Raw genomic sequence first — 21,318 nt, forward strand, 5'->3', positions numbered from 1 at the left:
GTTTTCTTATGTGTAAATAGGGACCGTTATGCCACCTATGTGTTACAGTTGTTGTAAAGATTAAATGAGTTACCATATATAAAGCACTTAGAAGAGTGCTTAGAATATAGTCAGAACTGCGTAAGTACTAGCTGCTATTAATGATAGCAATGGTAAACAAATCAGTTGGAAGATGTTGAATTATTTCTTAAATTAGAGCAAAGTTTGCTTACCCAAAACCAAAGTTTTTTGCTCAAATTTGGTTAGCCAAAACAAAATATTTTTAAAGAAATACAGTTGGGGTGATTAGTAGTTCCATTTCAAAAGAAACATAGACACTTACCTTACAGCGTACCTAGAGAACTAAACATAAAATTGTTAGATGAAAACCTAGAAAAAACATATTCATAAGCTTGGGGTGAAGAAATCCTGTCTAAGCAAGATAGGAGACATTAAGTCATAAAGAAAAATATCTCATATGTATATATGTAAAAATTAAAAAAGAAACTTCTGTATGCAAAAAAACATAATAAACAACATTAATAGACCATCCACAGTCTGGGAATACATTTGCAATATATTAAAAAAAGATTTATATCAATGTGAATCAATAGGGAAAAAATACAGTCCAGTAGAAAAATTAGCAATTAATATGAAAAGCAATTCATAGAAAAAGAAATAGAAATGTTAAACTCTACAATAATGTACAACCTCAAGGGGGTCAGAGAAATGTAAATTAATGTGATATATTTTTTATGAATTTTTACTCATTAGCAAAAATATAAAATCTTGATAATACCAGGATTGGTGAGGATATGGCAAATCCACACACTGATACTCTGTTGGTAGGAGGGTAAGATGACAAAACATTTTTTGGAAGGCAATTTTTTAGTATCTATTAGGATAAAACTGCCCATTTTTGTTGTTAGCAATTCCATGCTTGAGAGTTTATTCTAAAGAATATTTCACATGCACATGGATCTAAAGGTCTATATACAAGAATGATCATAGCAGAAATGTTTATTATAGTGAAAAATGTGAACAGCAAAAACCTGTCATTAGAAGATCAGTTAAATAAATTATGGTAAAGCTATAATGTTGAATATTACACATTATTAAAAAGGGAAAAGTATGTGTATTTCATATTTTTATAATATATATGTGGAAACTTTCCAAAGAAAGTGGAAAAAAGTAAGTTTCAGGATATTTCTTCATTTATTATTTTACATACATATAAATATGGGAGGGCATAGGAAAAATACTGAAATGAAAGTATTAAATTGTTAACCCCGTTTAACTCTGGGGATGGATGAGGGAGGTATAGCCTCACATTTTTAGTCTTTACACTTAGGAATAATTTTAACTTTTTATAAAGACAGCATGCTCTCTCACATCTTATGTAATAAAAGACAATAAAACACAATAGAAAAATAATGACCGAAGAAATCAGTACCACGAGGCAGATGATTTTCTCTACAATTGCTCTAAACTTAGTAGCTAATTTATAGGACTTTAAAATTGTTACAGAGCAAATACATGAAATATTTTAATTCATTTGATTTGGCTAACATAATCCTGAAAAATAAAAATACCAAAGCTAATACAACAGAGCTGCAGTTCATACTCTTAAGCACCAATGCAAACATTGAAAATAAAATAATAGGAAATTCAGTTGACAGACAATGGTGAAGTAATGTTTATTCCCTAAATGCAAAGGTGGTTTAATACTATGATAAATATTAATGTTTTTTATAGATTAAAAGAGACAAAGCACCTGACGATCCAGAGGTGATCTGCCCATTACTGATCCATTCATTCATTCAACAAATTTTCATCAAGCCAGTCATTATTCTCAGTTCAGTTCTGGTGTAAAACCAAAACTGATTCATACCTCCAGAAACAGACATTGAAGGGAGGAAAATAGACAACTAAACAAATGCTAATGAGAAAGTATGAAAAAATGTTTAGATAGGGAAAATACTAGAAACAGAAGAACTAGATGATCAAAATTTTATCTGAAATCAGGAGAAAATAATATTCATGTTAAGACAAACTAGGAATATTTCCATTCAAGTTGAGGGCCATGCCATCACTCATTCCCACTCTTAAAGATGTATTCAACAAGTTCTAATATGTATGAAGAGTCATACATATTAGAACTTGTTGAATACATCTTTAAGAGTGGGAATGAGTGATGGCAGGACAGGTAAAAGAAGAGTCATACATATTGGAAAGCAAAATTACAACACACAACTATGATTACTTGTCCATTTATATGATTGTCTACCTAGAAAACTGAAGAAAAGCCAACTGAAAAAAATATTAGAAGATAGGTGTTTAGTAAGGTGGCAAAGCACAAGAAAAATATAGAGCTTTCTTATGTACTAGCAACAGTTATAATATAGAATAGAAAAAGAGAACATTATAATAGCAAAATATAATATAATATGCCTTGGCACAAACAACAAAAAATGCACAGAACCTATAACAAGAAAATAATAAAGCTTTAATCTGAGGATAGAAAAGAAGTTTTATCCACGTTTCTAGAGAAATACTCAGAATTATAATAAAGTCAATTCTCCCTAAATTATTTATCTATAAACACAATGTAATTATAATAAAAAAAATAGTAATGTAAATTTTTTTGGTGGGAGTTAAGAAACTATTTTTATTGAAAATTCTAATCTTTATTTTTGTCAAAGTTATACATATTTACATTAAATACAATGAGTTCTGCTAGCTAATAACAGTAATCCTTACTCTTTTGGGCTTCTGACTTCTGCTCCCAAAGTCAACAGTCTGACACTGAGCAGTTTTTACAACACAGGAGGATTTTTCTGATACTTAAGTTTTGCTTTTTAAATCTTTTTGGAGATCTTCAATTCATTTCCCATTGTGAAAAGATTTCGTTTTCTTACCTACTCCTCAAACACCAACCAGACTCCCTCCCCCTATGCAAATACACAAATGCACACACATTTTATCTTCTTCTCTTCACCCTGACAATATTTTTGGTTCTAACAGTATCCAGTGTTAAAATTAGCATGCCTATGTAAATATTATTAAATACAGTTTAGTCTCACAGTATCCTTCAATTTCCTTTCATACACAGCTTGTTTTTCTAGGAGTTAATAATTATCCACTTTTAAATTTGCTTCTTATTGGAGAGAGAGAGAGAGAGAGAAAGAGAGGGAGAACCAAAAGTAGGAACCTCTCAATTCAGTCAAAAAAAAAAAAAATCTAAGAATTCCAGTTTTTCTTAAAGATATGCATCTTGGACCTTCCTTCCACTTCAGAATGGACTGGTTACTCTCTGGACTTGCTGCCCTCTTTTTTCAGTACCTTCCTTTCATTATCATCCTGGAAACATTCTTCCCTTTCCTGAAGTTGGAGTTCTCATTGGCTGGGTTCCATGTCTCTTTTATGGTTCATACTCTTGTTTGGGAGGAGCACTTCATCCAGTAGATTTCAGGGAACTGTGACATGGAACTGGCCTAGGAAAGAAATGCTACTGCCTCTGCCCCACCAGATGCTAGAAAAACTAGATACTGTCACCTCTGCCATTCCTCTGCAAACCAACCATTGGCATCCTCTGGGAAATCCGCACTGCGGTCACTGCCTCCAATATACCCAGAAGCCACGGCGATCATTTGTGCATGCCAGTTTAAAACTCTACCTGGCATTGTGTTTTAAAATTAAACTGTTAGACCCTTTTTAAAAAATACATATTTACAAGCCATGTTTCTAAATGTTAAGTAATATTAATATTGAAAGCATCTCCTTCATTTCTTCTACACAGGTTGGAATAATTTGAGCTAGATCATGTGCTGCCCAAATGGGTTCATTCTCATCAAGTTGGTGGGTAACACCAACCTGTCATGACAAATCTAGTTTATAATTTTAAGTAAACATATACTTTTTTACAGCTAAAATTTCAACAAACATAGTAACCCGTAACAGCATAATTGCAAGGTCGTAAGCCAACATTAGGTAGTCATATTAAAGATAAACCTTGAAGTATTATAAGAAAGCTTTGTTTTTAGCAAACAGACTTTTTGGTGACAAGATACAGAATAAGTCTAGTTTTCATTTAAATTTCTTGGTAATAGGTATGCACATAATTGCTAAATATTACTGATTATAAAGTTGTAAGAGCTAGCACAAGGAGTAAAAACACTTTCATTTTTTCGAATTCAAAAAAAATTAAGATTTGATTTTACTACTCTAGCATTTTTTAAATCAGATGATCAACTAAAGAATATCTTTAACATAGAGTTGAAATATAAAGATGAAACTATTTTCTGTAAGTCCATGGGTTTAATATTCTTAATAGAAGGATGATAACAGGAATCAGAGATTCATCAATCTGATCTTCAACTTTACATGTCTAATTGTGTTCAGTATTCTTGCTTTGCACATTGAATTCTCTTCCCCTTGGAATAAAAATGGAAAAAAAAATTTTAATCTCAGAATAACATGTGTTAGCATCAGTATTCTCTCCTTGGGGAGAAAGGCAATGTTAAGAAAATGAGATTGGTTTTAAGGGATTGGGACACAAATGAGGAAGAAAAAATTTTTAAATAAGAAATTACATGATGATAAAAGTTGTTTTCAAGCACAGTGCTACTTATATTCTACAAAACTAATCAGAGAAGAGTTGTAAGTACTTTTATGTTCCAAGTTAGAAAACCTTTGGGTCACATATTATTCATCAGTAATTATTTTATATTTATTCTTCACTTCAGATTTTGAGCAATATGACTTTAGAAGACATGTGAGGAAAAAGGCATGGGACTGCAGGACAGAATTTATGGGCATTTATCTGAGTTTTTCTTACCTAATTATACGTCCATTTTTTATTTTAACTGGGATATATACTTCTAGGGTCATGATTTTCTCAATCCATAACTTCTTTCATTTTTCCACGACCCCAAAATCTTTGTTTTGATCTTGCATTCTATTTGATAGTAGAAAATTAAACCAAGTCAATTTATCATTTCAAGGTTTAAGGGGTGGGGTTACAGGCCTTTGTTGTATTGACGTGTCAAGTGGGGAGACTGTGTCCCTGGATTATGTGCCCTGTGTGGCATTTGCTGTGACGAAGGAACTCATCTGGGTCCTGGTTGTCATTACCCATCTGTTATGATGGCTTTGTGTGGTTCTTGCTGTTGTGTCCCCTCATCATAGCTGCAAGGCCTCTCCAGGTCCTCCACCCACTTCTGAGCTAAATTTTCCAGGTTTTAAAGGTAACTTTTGGATGATTCTCATGCTACTCCGGGGCTGTGGGAACCTGGGGAGCTATCTCAAGCTCTCTCTGCATAGGTAGGCACCACCTAAATGTGGCTCAGGGCATAAATTAAGATGTTTTGGGCTGTAACAGAAAACTTATCTCAAACTGCCTTAAGGCAAGTTGTTAGCTCATATAACAAGGAGAGGTGAGCTTCAGAGTGTGTTGATCCAACAGTTTGAAAATGCAATTAAAGGCTTGGGTTCTCGCTATCTCTCTGCTCTGCCTTCTGCCTGTCATCTTCATTCTAAAGCATGCTCCTATCTTGTATATAGCTGCCTGCAGAAATTAGAGCTTACTCATTTATATCTAATTGGTTTCTCATGTTTCTCCCTTAAGAATGAAGAACGTTCTCAGAAGTCTCTGGCAAACCTCTCTTTATCTCTAGTTGAATAACCGGCTCACATGCCTATTTCTGAACCAGTTTTGAGCAAGAGAAATGGGACTACCTTTAGACCAAAATCAGGCTAAACCCTGAAGCTGAGGGTGAAATCACTGTCTTTTCACGTATTTGGCTGTGTGGAAGAGGGGTGAGTATCTAAATAAAGTATGGGATTTGTTAGAAGGATAGATGTTCTCTAGGCTATAATATCAATTGGGGTTTAGTTAGGAAAACAAATCAGTCTAGGAATGTCAGGTAGAGTGAGATTTAACCCAGGGAATGAAGTTCCAAAATCTTTGGAAGGGATGAACGAGAGAAAAAAGGAAGGGTGGGGGGAGGTAAGGTGATTTTAGTCAATGTTCAGGAACGCCAGGAAACCCAATAGGAGGCCACACCTGTCCAACCCTGAATTCCTCTGAGCCTGTTCTCTAGTGCCCCTGCAGAGCCATCATGACTGTTACAGGGGCACATGGCTGCCACAGCCAAAGCCAGGAGTAGTGGCTCTGCCTTCCTCCTTCCCTTTAGTCTTATTTATTAAAAAATAAAAACAAAAACAAAAAACAGATTTACTGAGATATACCATGCAATTCCACCAGTTACAGTGTCTGATTCACTGGCTTTAGTTTATTCATAGAGCTGTGCATCCATTACCACAGTCAATTTTAGAATGTTTTCCTTACCCTCTAAAAGAAACTCTCTTTAGATAACAACCCCCAATCCCAGTTCCCCTATCAACCTCCCCAGCCCTAAGAAACACATTAATCTACTTTCTGTCTCTATAGATTTGCCTATTCTGGACATTTCATATAAATAGAATTTTATAATATGTGGTCCTTTGTGATTGGCTTCTTTCACTTAGCACGGTATTTTTAAGGTTCATTCATGTTGTGGCATGTGTCAATACTTTGCATTACTGAATAATATTCCATTGTATAAATATACCACATTTTATTTATCCATTCATCAGTTAATGGCTTTGTGGCTTGTACCTACTTTTGGGCTTTTCTTGATAATGCTACTATGAACATTCATGTACAAGGTTTTGTGCGGATATATTTATATTGGGCATATATTTAGCAGTGAAATTGCTGGGTCATATGGTATCTCTAAATTTAATCTTCTGAAGAACTGCTAAACTGATTTCCAAAGTGGCTACACCATTTTACATTCACCCCAGCAGTGTAAGTGTTTGAGGGTTCCCATTTCTCCATATCCTTACCAGCACTTATTTTTATCTCTTTTTGATTAAAGCTTTCCTAGTGGGTATGAAGTAGTATCCCATTGTGGTTTCGATTTGCATTTCCCTGATGGCTAATGTCATTGATCATCTTTTATTGTGCTTATTGCCCATTTGTATATATATTTTTTTGAAAAATATCTGTCCATGTCCTTTCCCATTTTTCAATTGGACAACTTGTCTTTTTTTATTATTGAGTTATAATAGTTTTTAATATAGTCTATAATTTGCAAATATTTTCTCCCATATTGTGATTTGTCTTCTCACTTTTTGATAATGTCCTTTGGTACATAAGTCTTTGATTTTGATGAAGTCCAATTTATCTGTTTTTTTTTTCTCTTGCTGCCTATGTTTTCAGTATTATGTCTAAGAATCCATTGCAAAATCTAAGATCACAAAGACTTGCCTCTATGCAGTTTTCTAATTATTTTTTAGTTTTTGTTCAAAGATTTAGGTCTCAGATTCATTTTGAGTTAATTTCTGTATATGGTATGAGTTAGAGGTTTAACTTCATTCTTTTGCATGTGACAATCTAAATGTTCCAGCATTTCATTTTAATCTTGTTCAGGTCCTTTCCACTGGTAGGTCCTCAGCTGAAACCTTCCTAGCAAGAGAAAGTGGGAAATGTAGTTTCCACACTTCTATCTGCTGTGATACAAGGAAGAGCTTAGAAGGGTGGAAACCAGCCAGTTGTATCCAGCAAACAATTAAAGTAAACATTATTCTTCTGTGAGGGTTTGTTGTCTCTTTGGTGTTTAAACATAAGCAGGCCACAATCACCTTTTATTCAAAGATTCTAAACATGCCTAGAATCATTTTATCACCCCCAAATCTTTAAAGGAGTACAGGATATAGGGCCTTAACTCATTTTACTCTATTTCTCTCCTTTCTGTTATTCCGTCTCCCCAGTCCAGAGAATCGTAAGATCGAGTCTAAGAAAAATGTCATAAATCTTTTTCGTATTTCTGTTTTACATGCTTTTGTTCTCTAGCTCTCTCTCCTTCCTCTCTTGATTGGGTCCGCAAACCAAACTGCCTGTACTAAAAAGAGATGGGGAAAATTTTGGATTAATACTTTCAAGTTTTATCCTGCCACTTATGGTCATGCTGCTGATGAGGTAGAAATAGAGATGAGGTGGGTGTGCGGTGGGGTGGATTCTTATAGTTTTCGCTGCAACTAACAAAAGCCACGCTAAGATAAAAGCACAACAATAAAAAAATCCTACCTGCTTTAAGAAATGTATGTGGTCCTAGATGTTGCCTATCTTTAAAGATATATTTCATTGCATTTTTAAGTTTTGAAATGATTTGAAACACAGTATGATAAACATTTTAAAAGAATGAAAGATAGTCTTAAATGTAGGGGTGATTATTTTAGATAGACTATGAGATAACAGAAAATGGCATTTTGCCTGACAGACTGGGAATATGGTTTCATGAAAGTGATGCCGTGCCTCAGAGACTTTGAGGAAGGGAGATAGATTCTCAAGGGGGAGATGAATAATTATAGATAAGGAGCTAAAATTAATAGATAAGCAGGACATCGATGCCTTTGTTAGAAATTTCCAGTTTTGACTATGCAGATATTAGGAGTAACTTGGCAATGATTTTACAACTGTATTTTATAATAAACCATATAGACTGAACTGTTTAAACATCTTGGAGACTTTAATTTATTCAGCTTAAGAGCTTAGTTGAAGGGAAAAAAATAATGGAAAGTAAGCTGTAGGATTGCTTTTCCTGAATTCTAAATTTAGCTCAAATGTATTTCTAATCCTCTATGCCAGGGATATTTTCTTGAAAATGCATTTGAATTGTATAATCTGATCACCTTTATTAATATAGGGATTTAGATGGGCGTAAACATGCTTGCCATATTTTACTGTGTCAAATTTTAGCCTAGTTAATCCTGTAAATGATTAGCTAATTATATTCTGTCTGAATATCAAGCTACTTAACTTAAATCCAGTATGATCATAAAAGGTGAGTAAGTGTTCCGTGCCAATAGAAGGAATTCTACACTTGGTGAGCTTTGAGAAGGCAAAAGAAACTGCACCATGTGAACAAAGTCTCTACAAGATAAAATCCCCAGTATACTCATGACAGAAACCAAAAGGGAGTGGACTGTGAAAAGCAACACAAATTCACAACCATCGTTTTGGCTCTGTATGACCCAAAGACAAATATTATTGCTCCTTAAACTGATTCTCTTCTGAAACTAGATGGGGAACATTCCATTGCCAATTGTATGAAATGCCCCTCTCCATTTTAAACTTAGATCCAAATGACCTTGCATTACAGATCAATATAAATAGAGAACTTTTTGATAAGCAATAGAAAAGGAAAACTGTGAGAATTCATGGGTGTAACAGCAATACAGTCCCCGGGGGAAATTTAAAAAAGGACCTAGTATATTCAAAGTATCTCTCACACTCAGATCATACCATCTCATTTAGGCCTCATGACAGGCCTAAGAGGAAGGCATTGCTATCTCTAGATGTGGAGACCTATTCGAGATACATAAGAATCTAGCTTATCTGATTCCAAATTCTATGCTCTTTTGGTTGCTACATTTTGACGACACTGTTTCAGGTATAAGAAACAGAAGGAAATAATTCAAATTAGCTTAGGAAAAAACAAGAAATTTATTGGCTTGTAAAACTGAAAAATATAGACACGATCCTTCTCATTCAACACTATCTGCTGCAGGCATAGTTGGACCCAGGGGCCAAATGGAACTCTTCTCAGTATATCTCAGTTCTACTTTTCCTGTGTTATACTATCAGGTAGGTTCTCAATCCTTCTAGCTTCAATCCCATGGGAAATGAGATCCTCTTTCTTAGTTGGAACAGAAGTCTCAGTACTAAATCTCATTGTTCTGGCTTCATCTAAGTAATTATACACTATAAGCAATTTGAAATAAGAGTAAACATGCAGGACCAGCTATTTCAGAAAATGTGAATTCTAGCTCTTAAGCCTTATGTATAAATGTTAAAAATGCAGAAAGAGACTGCAGAATGACTGGACTATTTCTGAGCTTTTTTTTCCATGTATATCATGGGTATAACCAGATAAATATAGCAGTTGATGCGGATCATCAGATGACCTTTATTTCTCTTCTGTTGAAAAGTTCTTAATCACACTGTAAGATCGAATATACATCTTCATTTGAATCTATATGATAATATATTGTATAAGATGCTTTTTAAAAATATATCTGATAGAGGGGAAGGCCAACATTTATCAAATACCTAGTATGTACAGGAGGAATCTAGGTACTTTACATCCTTTTTTCATGGTACACAATGATTCAGTAGGTACTAGCCACATGTGGCTATTTAAAATTTTAGTTAAATTAAATTAAATTCAGTTCCTCAGTGGTACTAGCTACATTTTGAGTGCTGAATAGCCACACGCCTAGTGCTACCATGACGAATGGCGATGATATAGGAACATTTCTGTCACTGTAGAAAGTTCTGTTGAACAGCTCTGGATGTCTGTCTCAAGGTTTTCTTCTTTTTTTTTTGGAATGAAATCTAGCAATCTTAAGTCATGTTAAATATCCCCATGAAGAAATAGTCCAGAATGTGGTATTTTCTATAAAGAAAATTATCTGAGCTCTTAAAAAAGTCAATATCACGGGCAAAAAAAGCTGGGGTAGAGGGTATTGTTCTAGATTTTAAAGAGCTTAAGAGAAATAAAAAGTAAAGGCAATGTTTGATACTGGTCTGAACAGAAACAGTTAAAATTTTTAAATGAGGAAATTTGATAATATATATATACCACTTTACCTATTTTTCTATTGATGTGTTTTGGACACAGGTTGCTTCCATATCTTGGCTAATGCAAATAATGCTGCAATGAACATAGGGGTGCATGTATCTTTTTGAATTAGTGTTTTGGATTTTTTCGGATAAATATCCAGAAGTAGGATTGCTGGGTCATATTGTAGTTCTATTTTTAACTTTTTGAGGAAACTCCATACTATTTTCCATAGTAGGTGCACCAATTTGCAATCCCATCAACAGTGCATGAGGATTCCCCTTTCTCCACATTATCGACAACACTTATTGCTTGTTGATTTATTGATGATAGCCATTCTGACAGGTGTGAGGCGATATCTCATGATTTTAATTTGCATTTCTCTGATGATTAATGATGTTGAGCATCTTTTCATATGTGTACTCAGTCATCTGTATATCTTCTTCAGAGAAATGTTTATTCATGTCTTCTGCCCTTTTTTTAATCAGATTTTTTTTGGAATTAAATTGTATGTTTTTTTAAAATATATTTTGAATATTAACCCATTATCAGATGTATCATTGGTGAATATCTTCTCAATGGATCATATCTTTTAACACTTACATCTTTTACTTATTTGTAATTTGTTTTGATGTTGCAACTAAAGACCACTTTCATTTTTAGGTAGTTAGATGCTAGTGAATATTTGCTGTTTGCTTCTCTAAATTCACTATTTCTTTTTTTCTAGAAAGAGCCCTTAATTTTCATTTAGGGATACACATTACTTTAATTTTCTGGTCATGTGTTTTGGATAGTACAGAAACAGAACATTGTAAGTCTAATATTCTTTAGCTCACTCTTTGCTAAAATATAACTGGCAGAAACCATTGTCTTTTTTAGTAGTTTGATAGGAAATTTAAAGAATAGGAGTCTGTTGAGATGTAAACAGACAAGCCTTCTGTTAGCCATTACATCCCATTACATAGATAGGAAAAATGTTTAGAGAATTCAAGTTGTATGTTACATGTCTTACACCAGAAAGTGGAGTTTCTATGTCTGTTACCTAAGAAGAGTGTTTAGTCACAGCTCAGATAAGAACATTAAAGCACTATTAGTGTTTTCAAGCAGAGGTTTTAATACAAGGGCTCAGATGCTTACAGAGCCATTGTAGGGGCTGAAGGAGGCGAGGCAGGGGACCACCAGTAACTTTTAGGTGCACCACCACAGAAAGTTAGAGAGCCTCTGTCTGCAGGAATGAGGAACATGCAGGAAGCTCCTGTTCATCTTCTAGTAATTTATGGTTCCACAATGGGTAGATTGGCAGGGGAAATTGAAAATTGAAGCCCCTCCAGAAATCCATTTGGGAGGCCTATACTATGCCTTCTACTGCTGCCAGATAAAGAAGAGAAATGACTTTGGCTTCCCTGCTGCTTTTCAAGTATCACATGAATTTATCTGTAAAACGAAGTCTAAAAATGTGTCCAGAACTCTGCTGGCTAGGGTGTCAAAGAAACATACTCTTCAGGCTTCCAGCCTCTGCAAAATAAAGAAGAGATAGAAGAATTTTTAAAGCTAGATGTCAACAGAGAAATCCAACAGAAGGGGAGAGAAGCTTTCCTTACAATATTCAAATGTTTATTTTAAAAATTCAAAGGCTCATTAACTTGAAACGTTAAAAGTAGATTATGTAGGACAAATTTTTCTTAGAATAGTTGGTGGAGAAAGCAGTTAGAAGTTGTAAACCACGTTTGTCATAGAGGACTGGTTTCACTCACCGATTGATAAGAATTAACTTCTTATGACATCATCTAATTTAGCAGAGCTTCTCAATTAGTGGGTCAACCAGCCCTAGATGTGGCTAGGAGTAGCTGAGCAGGGCTGGGGAACTGGAGAAGCCTTGCCACAGTATCCAATTCCCTGGTTTACCCCAGTACACCATATAAATGGAACTATCCTCTTAATGTACTATGAAAAAGGCTACAAAGCACTGCATTTTAGTAAAACCGTCTTCCGTTGTTTTATTGTGAATTATATTCCTGAACATGAAGACTCTAAAATGAATTAATATACAAAAAATGTAAGGAAAGACTCTTTAAGGGCACTTGCTCTTCCTTGTGTGAATACATCATAGCTATATAAAGCTATAAATCTCAGGATATAATATTAATATTCCAGAGAGTAATGTTAGGCAAATGAAAAAGCTGGCTGATAAAAATTCCCTGGGTTTTCAGAAAATTTAAAGGCTTGATTAATTAATTCTTTATCTCCATCTCCTCCTCTCTTTCTTTACTTTTATAGCATGAGCGAGACAATTATTTCAATCTGAGAGATAAGAATGAATCTACTGAAAGTGTATTTGTACAATTTGGTAGTTTGGGCAAATGTATTAAATGAATTAAAGAAATTCATGTTCAGAAGTCTCTACTCTGAAAATAATTTTCTACTTAGAAAAGATAATTTCCAATTGGAAAATAAAAGATCCTCTACTGAGTTATAAAACTTTTGTTTGAAATATATTCACTATTGTTGAGAAATTACTGTGTAGAAGGATATCATTTGGTGCTTGAAATATATCAGTAAACAAAATAGACAAAGATCCCTGACCTTTAGAAGCTTATATTCTATTGGGAGAAAGACAGATATTACATAATACACATAAATAATAAGTAAATTATATAGGATATTAGAAGGTGAAAAGCAATGTGGAAAAAAAAAGTAGAACATTTCAAACATTTTAAAGGAGGATTAGTTTTGCTGAGTGGCAGGGATGAGTTACCATGGCTGATAGGAAGTCTCACCAAGAAGGGACAATTTGAATGAGACTTGAAGGAGATAAGGGAGCAAGCCACACATTCCAGGCAGAGGGAAGGCCCCTAAGGGGAAAACATGCCTGGTGTTTTTGAGGAAAAGAAAGGAGACCAATGTGTCTGGAGTGAGTGAACAAGAAGGCAGCAGAATATGTAAAGAACTACTACAACTTAACAACAAAAACAACCCAATTAAGAAATGGGCAAAGACTTGAAATTTCTCCAAAGAAGATATACAAATGACCAACAACATTTGAAAAAGTGCTGAACATTACTTATCATTAGGGAAATGCAAATCAAAACCACAGTGAAGTACCACCTTGCACCTATTAGGATGGCCACTATACAAACATAAAAAATAAATAAAAAAATAAAAGGAAAATAACAAATGTTGGTAGGATGTGAAGAAATTGGAACCATTGTGCACTGTTGGTAGGAATGTAAAGTGATGCAGTCGCGTGGAAAAAGTGTGGTCATTCTTAGAAAAATTTAAAATAAAATTACCATATGATCTAGCAATTGCACTTTTGGGTATTTATCCCAAAGAATGGAAAGCAGGGTCTCTAAGAGATATTTGTAAATCCGTGTTCATAGTAGCATTATTCTCAAGACTCAAAAGGCAATCCAGTGTCCATCCACAGATAAATGGTTAACAAAATATGGTATATACATACACTGCAATATTACTCAGCCTTTAAAAGGAAGGAGATTATGACACATCCTACAACATGGATGAACCTTAATGACATTATGGTAAATGAAATAAGCCAGTCACAAAAACACAAATATTGTATGATTCTACTTACATAAGGTACCCAGAGTACTCACATTCATAGAGAGAGAAAGTAACATGGTGGTTGCCAGGGGCTCGGGGAAAAGAGAGGCGGAGAGTTGTTGTTTAATGGGTGTAGAGTTAGTTTTGCAAGATAGAGTTCTGGCAATAGATGGTGGCTAAAATAGCCGGGAACTCTCAGAAATGGTGCTAAAAGTGACAGTGAGCCACTTTCCCACCCACGGTGGCTGTCTACTGGGTCATTCCCAACAAGATGCAGAATCATAGTAATTCCCCCGACCTGAGAAAACTGTCCTTTGATCTTACATTCCTTAATAATTACTGCCTCATTTTTCTGTTGCAGTTTAAAGCAAATTTGAAAGAGTTGTAAAAACTCTGTCAGATACCACTTTTCCATGCTCCTGGAGGGATAATATGTCAGGCACCTGCTCCCCCATGAAAATTTGAAGGGCCAGTTACTTCCTGTTGTCCCAGGACTGGCAAGAGGGAATGCCAAACCCAAGTTCAGCCAAATGGATGCTCTCTCTTATGACTTTGATCTTGAGAACATGATAAGAGGACTAAGGTAAGAAATGGTTCAAGTTCATTAATCTCAGTGGAGACAGCATGACTAGGCTGTTTCTCTCTGAGTCCTTGGCATTAATCTTCCTTCCCAGTCCTCTAGAGGGGTTCCTTCTAAGTTTTCAACTTAGGTCCCACAGCTTCCCATCTCTTTTGGAGTCCCTCTATAGTGCTCTCCCCAGTTTTGTTTTTTATTAATTTAGTCAGTTGGTTGTTACTTGAAAATAAGAACCTTGATCGACACAGTAAGCACTGATATTGCAGACAAAAGGAGATCATGCTGCAGGAAATTTTTTTTCCTGATACTCGTATCATTGCAATGGTCAATTTTCTTTTCACACACAGTTATCAGAGTCTTTAATATGCAGACTACTTAGATATATTTATTCCAAATTGGAATAGACTTATTTATTGAGTCAAATGTTACCTTTTAAAAAACAATGTCAGGAAGATATTAATTTCTTCACTTCTCTCATGTTCTATGAAGCTTCTTTCCTATTGAACCACTTTCAAATGTGATATCTTCCACAGGTATTCTTTTACAAGAATATCCTACATAGGCATGTTGTCGGTTCAGGAGCTTCTCCAAGCGTAGTGTTACGCCAGGAAATATATCAGTACTGCTTTTACAAACTGACAGTCCAGATACATTTGAGAGCCATAAAAGTAATTTAACATTTAAGTAAAATGAAAAAGAATAGAACTTAGCAACTCAAGGTGCATTCCGAGAGATAGAAACATCCACCTAGGAGTTTGTTAAAATGAAGGCCCCATCCCAAATACTGAATCAGAATCATACATTACCAAAATCCCTAGGTTTTTAACATGCACATTGAAGTTTGAGAAGCACTAGAATAGAAAAAATCAGAGGACGTGATATACGTGTGTTGTTTCATGAAACTTGTTCAATTATATACATATGAAGGTATGAATTTGGTCATGATGAAAATATACTTTTTACTGTGGTAAATTCTTTTACAGTAAAAAAAAAATTTGGAGAGAGTAATGTAAGCAAGATGGCCCAATAAAATAGCCCTTGTCCCATCCCCCTCTTCAACAACAACAATTTGGCATCAATTCATGGGCAGCAGTGGGGTCTGGGACCAGATGGCCAAATGATCCAGAAGGTGTCTTTCCCACCTGTGTGTCAGCTGGGAAAATAGATGTACAGACCTCGGTCATGGCTTTGGACCAAATGTGGCCTGTGAAGCAATTTAATCCCTCTTGGCAAGGTTCAAGAGCCTATGGAGACATCGACTTAGATGATCACGCACGGATGAGAGAGCCTTTGGGAAGTCCAGGAGTCTAATGGAAAAGTTCCAGCACACTAATGGAGCAAAAATAATCCAAGCACTGGAGAAGGTAAGAGGAATAGTTTAACTTTGCTCATGTTACCCTTCTCATGGCACAGCTCAGTGCGATGAGATCCCTTTTCTACTTGTCTTAGGTTGCTAGGTTGACTTGATTTCCTTTATCGGAAATATTACCAGACAGGTAAATTGAAGGAATGAGAAGATATCTGGATTTATAAGGTAACTGAAAAAAAATTCCATGAAATCCTTGTAGCTGCGATAGAGAAAGCGGACTAGATGTAATAGAGCTGTAATTATAAGTGGCTGGATGACCTTACTACAGGATGTGAAAAAATATAAATGGAAAATGAACTCTTTGTTAGAATATGCCTTTGACTTTTACCTACTTCCACATGTTTAACAAGTATTTGCTCAAGAATATTGTGGCCTGCTGATCAAATTTCAGATATCTTGATTTTGCATTAGCTAGCTAATATACTAAGACAAGAATTAAACTCTACCAACATCTCAACAAGTTCTAAAATGGATCACATATAGAAAAATGGAATTTATAGAGGTAAATGAATAGTCCTGTAAAAATTACAATGAAAATACCAACTAACTGTATAAATGGCATTTTAAAAGTCAGGCTTAATAGCAAATATGAAAAATAATTTGGAGTTTAAGTAGATTCTATGCTAACAGAATAGTATAGTTACCAACAATAACAAAAAGACCCATTTAATCTTATATTATATGAATATTGCTTATAGTATTCAGAATAAAGGCAGTAAAAGTCTCACTGTTAACCAAGCTATTCAGGCATTATCTACAATGCTTCACGTGTTCATTTGGGTACCACATGTGTATTATCTGGAGTTCTTTGGATGAAAGCAAAAAAACCAAGTCTATCTAACTCAATCAAAATAAATAAAACCATACCAAAAAATGTGAAGGAATTTGTTAAAAAAGTAGCTCCTAAAAAAAAAATCAAACTCTTATTCCTTTTCTGGCCATGAAGGAATGACTTATGTTCCTGCCCTAAACAACTAAAAATTGGACAAAATATATGAAACAACATTTTTCAGGCACTGAGGAAAAGGACTGTGAACCCTGAGAAAAGGTAAGCAAATGAGGTGAATCCTAGAATCACTCTGGCTTTCTGATTAGAGGTACTCCCTGTACCATAGTGCAAGGAAGTACAAGAAAGACAGACTTTGGAATTCAGGAAAGGTGAGGGGGCTGGAATTTGGAAGGCAGTAAACTGAAGAGGAGATCATTACACAAGGAAAGACCTCCAGAGATTTGCATAGGGTCCTTCTGTTGCTGAATTATAAGCCATAATGAAAAAGGTGAAACTGTACAATACCACATACAAACCAATCAGGAAGCTGTAAACTGATCAATTCCCAGAGTCTTTGCAGGACTGATAAACAGAGTGAAGACTGAAAAGTCTTCAAGAATACCTGGGGACATTCAATGGAGATCCCAGAAAGGTCATGCTTTATTATAGTATATTAGTCTGGGTCTAGTTAGGAGATAGGAACCACATAGTAGGTTAAACGGGGATGTTTTAATATAAAGAATTATTAACTCTGGTAAAACATGACCATAAGATATGACAATTCTGTATGATACTCCAGGGCTGAGAAAGTACTCAAGAAAGAAAAAATTTTAAGGGGTTCAGATCACATTGAAGAAGATATAGTTTAGTCTCCTGAACAGCAAAGAAGTTAGCTGGTTTGCCCAGGCTGGAGTTGCTCTGAAGTCTCTAAGCCATTAGGAGGGCAGGCAAAACATTGCTCATTAGTAACAGATAATGCTAAGAGGCAGAGAGAGAGAGTAGTAACTCTATGGGAACTCTCTGGACCACAGATGAGCCACACAGGGGCCCATAGAGAGAACAGTAGCTTAGTAGCTACCCTCCAGTTCACAGGCAAGCGGTGCAGGGAGTTGTAGAGGGTGCAGAGACTCAGTGGGAAACCACTGGACTGCAGGCAAGCCATGATTGTGGGACTAAAGAGGGAATTGACTGCGAGTGTGGGCAGGAGGCTTTGGAGTGATGATGTAAGCAGAAGACCTTTGAGGCACTTCCCTAAGAGGGCTGCAGTATTTAGAGATTTTTTAAAAAACGTGAAAATCTGGTTATGCTGAAAACTATAAAATATTGCTGAGAGACGTTAAAGAAGACCTAAATTAATGGAGAGATACAATGTGTTTGTAGATTGGAGCATTCAGTGCTGTTAACATGTCAATTTCCTTGAAGTTATCAATATATTTAAGGCATTCTCAATCAAAATTCCAAAGTGAGTTTTTAAAACATTGACAAGCTAATTCTGAAGTTCATTTAGGAGATTAAAACAACAACAACAAATCTTGAAGCGCTAAACAAATTTCAAAAAAGGCATAAAGTTCAAAAATTTATTATTCCTAAGCAGAAGTCTACTACAAAGCTACAGTCATCCAGACAGCATGGTATTGGCATAAGAATAGAAATGTAGATCAAATGAAAAGATAATGACTTTAGAAATAGAAACATTCTCACATGGCCGATTTATTTTCAGTAAAAGTGCTGTGTTATTCAACAGAGAAAAGATAATTTCATCAACAAATTATGCTGAAACAACTGAATATCTATATAAAAAACAATGGACTTCAGCCTTTACCTCATACCAGACACAAAAATTAACTCCACATGGATCACAGACCTAAACATAACAGTAAAACTATAAAATTCTGGAAGAAGCATAGGAGAAAATCTTCATGTCCTTGAGATAAGCAAAGATTTCTTAGATAAAACCTAAAGACCACAACTATAAAAGAAAAAATTGATAAATCAGACATCATCAAAAAAAAAAAAACCCTGCTGTTTTAAAGATGACATTAAGAAATTGGGCCTCTAGGTGCCATCCTGCGGCCCCATGTGTACGCTTAATTTCAGCTGGTCTGCCCAAGACCCCCCGAGTGCCAACCTTAGTCCTACCCCACCCAGCCCTGTAAAGATGAAAGAAACTATCATGAACCAGGAGAACTTCATCAAACTGCAGGCACAAGTGCGCATTGGTGGGAAAGGAACTGCTCACAGAAAGAAGAAGGTGGTTCACAGAACAGCTACAGCAAATGATAAAAACTTCAGTTCTCCTTAAAGAAGTTGGAGTAAACAATATTTCTGATATTGAAGAGGTGATTACATTCACAAACCAGAGAACAGTGATTCACTTTAACAACCCCAAAGTCTGGGCATCTCTGGCAGTAAACACTTTCACCATTATAGGCCATGCTGAGATAAAACAGCTGACAGAAATGTTACCCAGCATCTTAAACCAGCTTGGTGCACAGTCTGACTAGTTTAAGGAGACTGGCTGAAGCTCTGCCCAAACAATCTGTGGGTGGAAAAGCACCACTTGCTACTGGAGATGACGATGATGATGAAGTTCCAGATCTTATGGAGAATTTTAATGAGGCTTCCAAGACTGAAGCAAACTGAATTGAGTCAACTTCTGAACAAGATAAAACTCGAAGTTACCGGGAGCTGCTATTTTATATTATGACTGCTTTTTAAAATTTTGTTCATAGATAACAATAAAAATCTCAATCTAATATTTTTAAGCCCAAGCCCCTTGGACACGGCAGCTCTTTTCAGTTTTTGCTTATACATAAATTATCTTTTGCAGTGAATTAAGGTGATGAAGCCTAGAAATAAAGTTTGAAAACAAAGGTTAATAAAACTCTTTGCCTAGTAAAAAAATAATGGAAAGGCAAGAGACAGACTAGAAGACTATATTTGCTATACACATATCTGACAAATGTCTGGTATTCAAAATATATAAAGAACTGCAAACCAAAAACAAGAATATAAATGACCTGATTAAAAATTGGGCAAAAAAATTGGGTACGTCATCAAAGAACAAATGGCATGCAAGCACATGAAAAGGTGGTAAATATCTTTGATGGTCACCATTGTTAGTCATTAAGGTAATGCAAGTTAAAACTATAATGAGATACCCGGTGGAATGGCTAAAATAAAAAGGCAAGCAATATCAAGTGTTGGTGAAAATATGGAGCAATTCTGATACATTGCTGATGGGAATGTAAGATTATGTGTTTACTTTAGAAAACAATTAAATAATCTCTGTTATGTAGTTAAACACACACTGTAGGAACCAGTAATTCCGCTCTTATGAAATAAGAGAAATAACATATGTCCACAAAAGAACTTGTACAAAAATATTCCTAGCAGCTTTACTTATAATGAACCTAAACTGGAAACAGTCCACATGTCCATCAACATGTGGTGAATGGGAAAATGGTGGTATATCCATGCAATGGAATAGTACTCATCAGTAAGAAGAAACAAACTGCTTATACAAACGACATTGATGACTCTCAAAAACATTATGCTGAATGAAGGAAGCTAGAAATAAAGAAATACATACTACGTGATCCCATTCCAGAAACTCTAGAAAAGACAAATCTAATCTATAGCTACAGAAAGCAGTTCAGTGGACCAGGGATAGGGTGGGGTGGGGAACTGACTTCAGAGGAGTGCAGGAGAAATTATCAGGGTGATGGAACTGTTCATTATCTTGATTGTGGTAGTGGTTACATGGGCGTATACATTGTTCAAAACTTATCAGACTGTACATTTAATATGAGTACAATACATTGAATGTAAATCATGTCTCAAAGGCGATTTAAAAAGTTAAAGGAAATAGAGCCACTCGATTTCATAAAACATAAAATTTGGTGGATTAAGTGACATAAACTAATGGCCAATCTCTAGAACACTGTCATATGGATCATTCAGCTCTAGGTGTATTTGTTCTTATGCCGCTCTGATCAAAGTTTGGATTCCTGGCAGGAAAGGTCTGAGGAGACTAGTTTAGGTCCTGGGCAGGGAAACCTGGACCATTCTGACTGTCCTCCCCATCCAGAGTGCACTAATTGTAGCAGGGGTGGTCCCCAAAGAAAAATGGATGTTCTATTAACCAGAAGAAGGCGCGATGATACATGGTAAACAAACAAAACACTTTTCCCCGTTTGTTTTCAGGAGTGACTAAGGAGAATGGTTAGGGACTTCAAACATACATTCATTCATTCCATTTAAGCATAATTTTAGCATGGACTATTTGCCAGATGCTGTTATTGAATGGGGATGCATGTGTATTGGAGGTCTCTCTAAAGAAAAAGAGTTCATGTTAATGTCAGGAAGAGAAACCTGGTCAGAGAGGATCGTTTGC

General features: G+C 35.4%; 1 protein-coding gene and 1 pseudogene across 1 annotated transcript in view; both read left to right on the plus strand.

The window, feature by feature from the left end:
- The window catches only part of MEGF10 (multiple EGF like domains 10), a 332,427-nt gene that overhangs the window by 155,673 nt on the left and 155,436 nt on the right, over nucleotides 1-21,318 (plus strand). Inside the window, exons 8-10 of the mRNA XM_039848592.1 lie at nucleotides 5,606-5,796; nucleotides 14,569-14,790; nucleotides 16,019-16,148. Coding sequence (XP_039704526.1) covers nucleotides 16,095-16,148 — 54 coding nt within the window. The 5' untranslated portion in view covers nucleotides 5,606-5,796; nucleotides 14,569-14,790; nucleotides 16,019-16,094. The remainder of the gene's footprint in view (nucleotides 1-5,605; nucleotides 5,797-14,568; nucleotides 14,791-16,018; nucleotides 16,149-21,318) is intronic.
- On the plus strand, nucleotides 19,081-19,580 carry LOC120590911 (transcription factor BTF3-like; annotated as a pseudogene).

This window comes from Pteropus medius, unplaced genomic scaffold (assembly GCF_902729225.1).
Source record: "Pteropus medius unplaced genomic scaffold, Ma_sr-lr_union100, whole genome shotgun sequence".
Classification (NCBI taxonomy): domain Eukaryota; kingdom Metazoa; phylum Chordata; class Mammalia; order Chiroptera; family Pteropodidae; genus Pteropus; species Pteropus medius.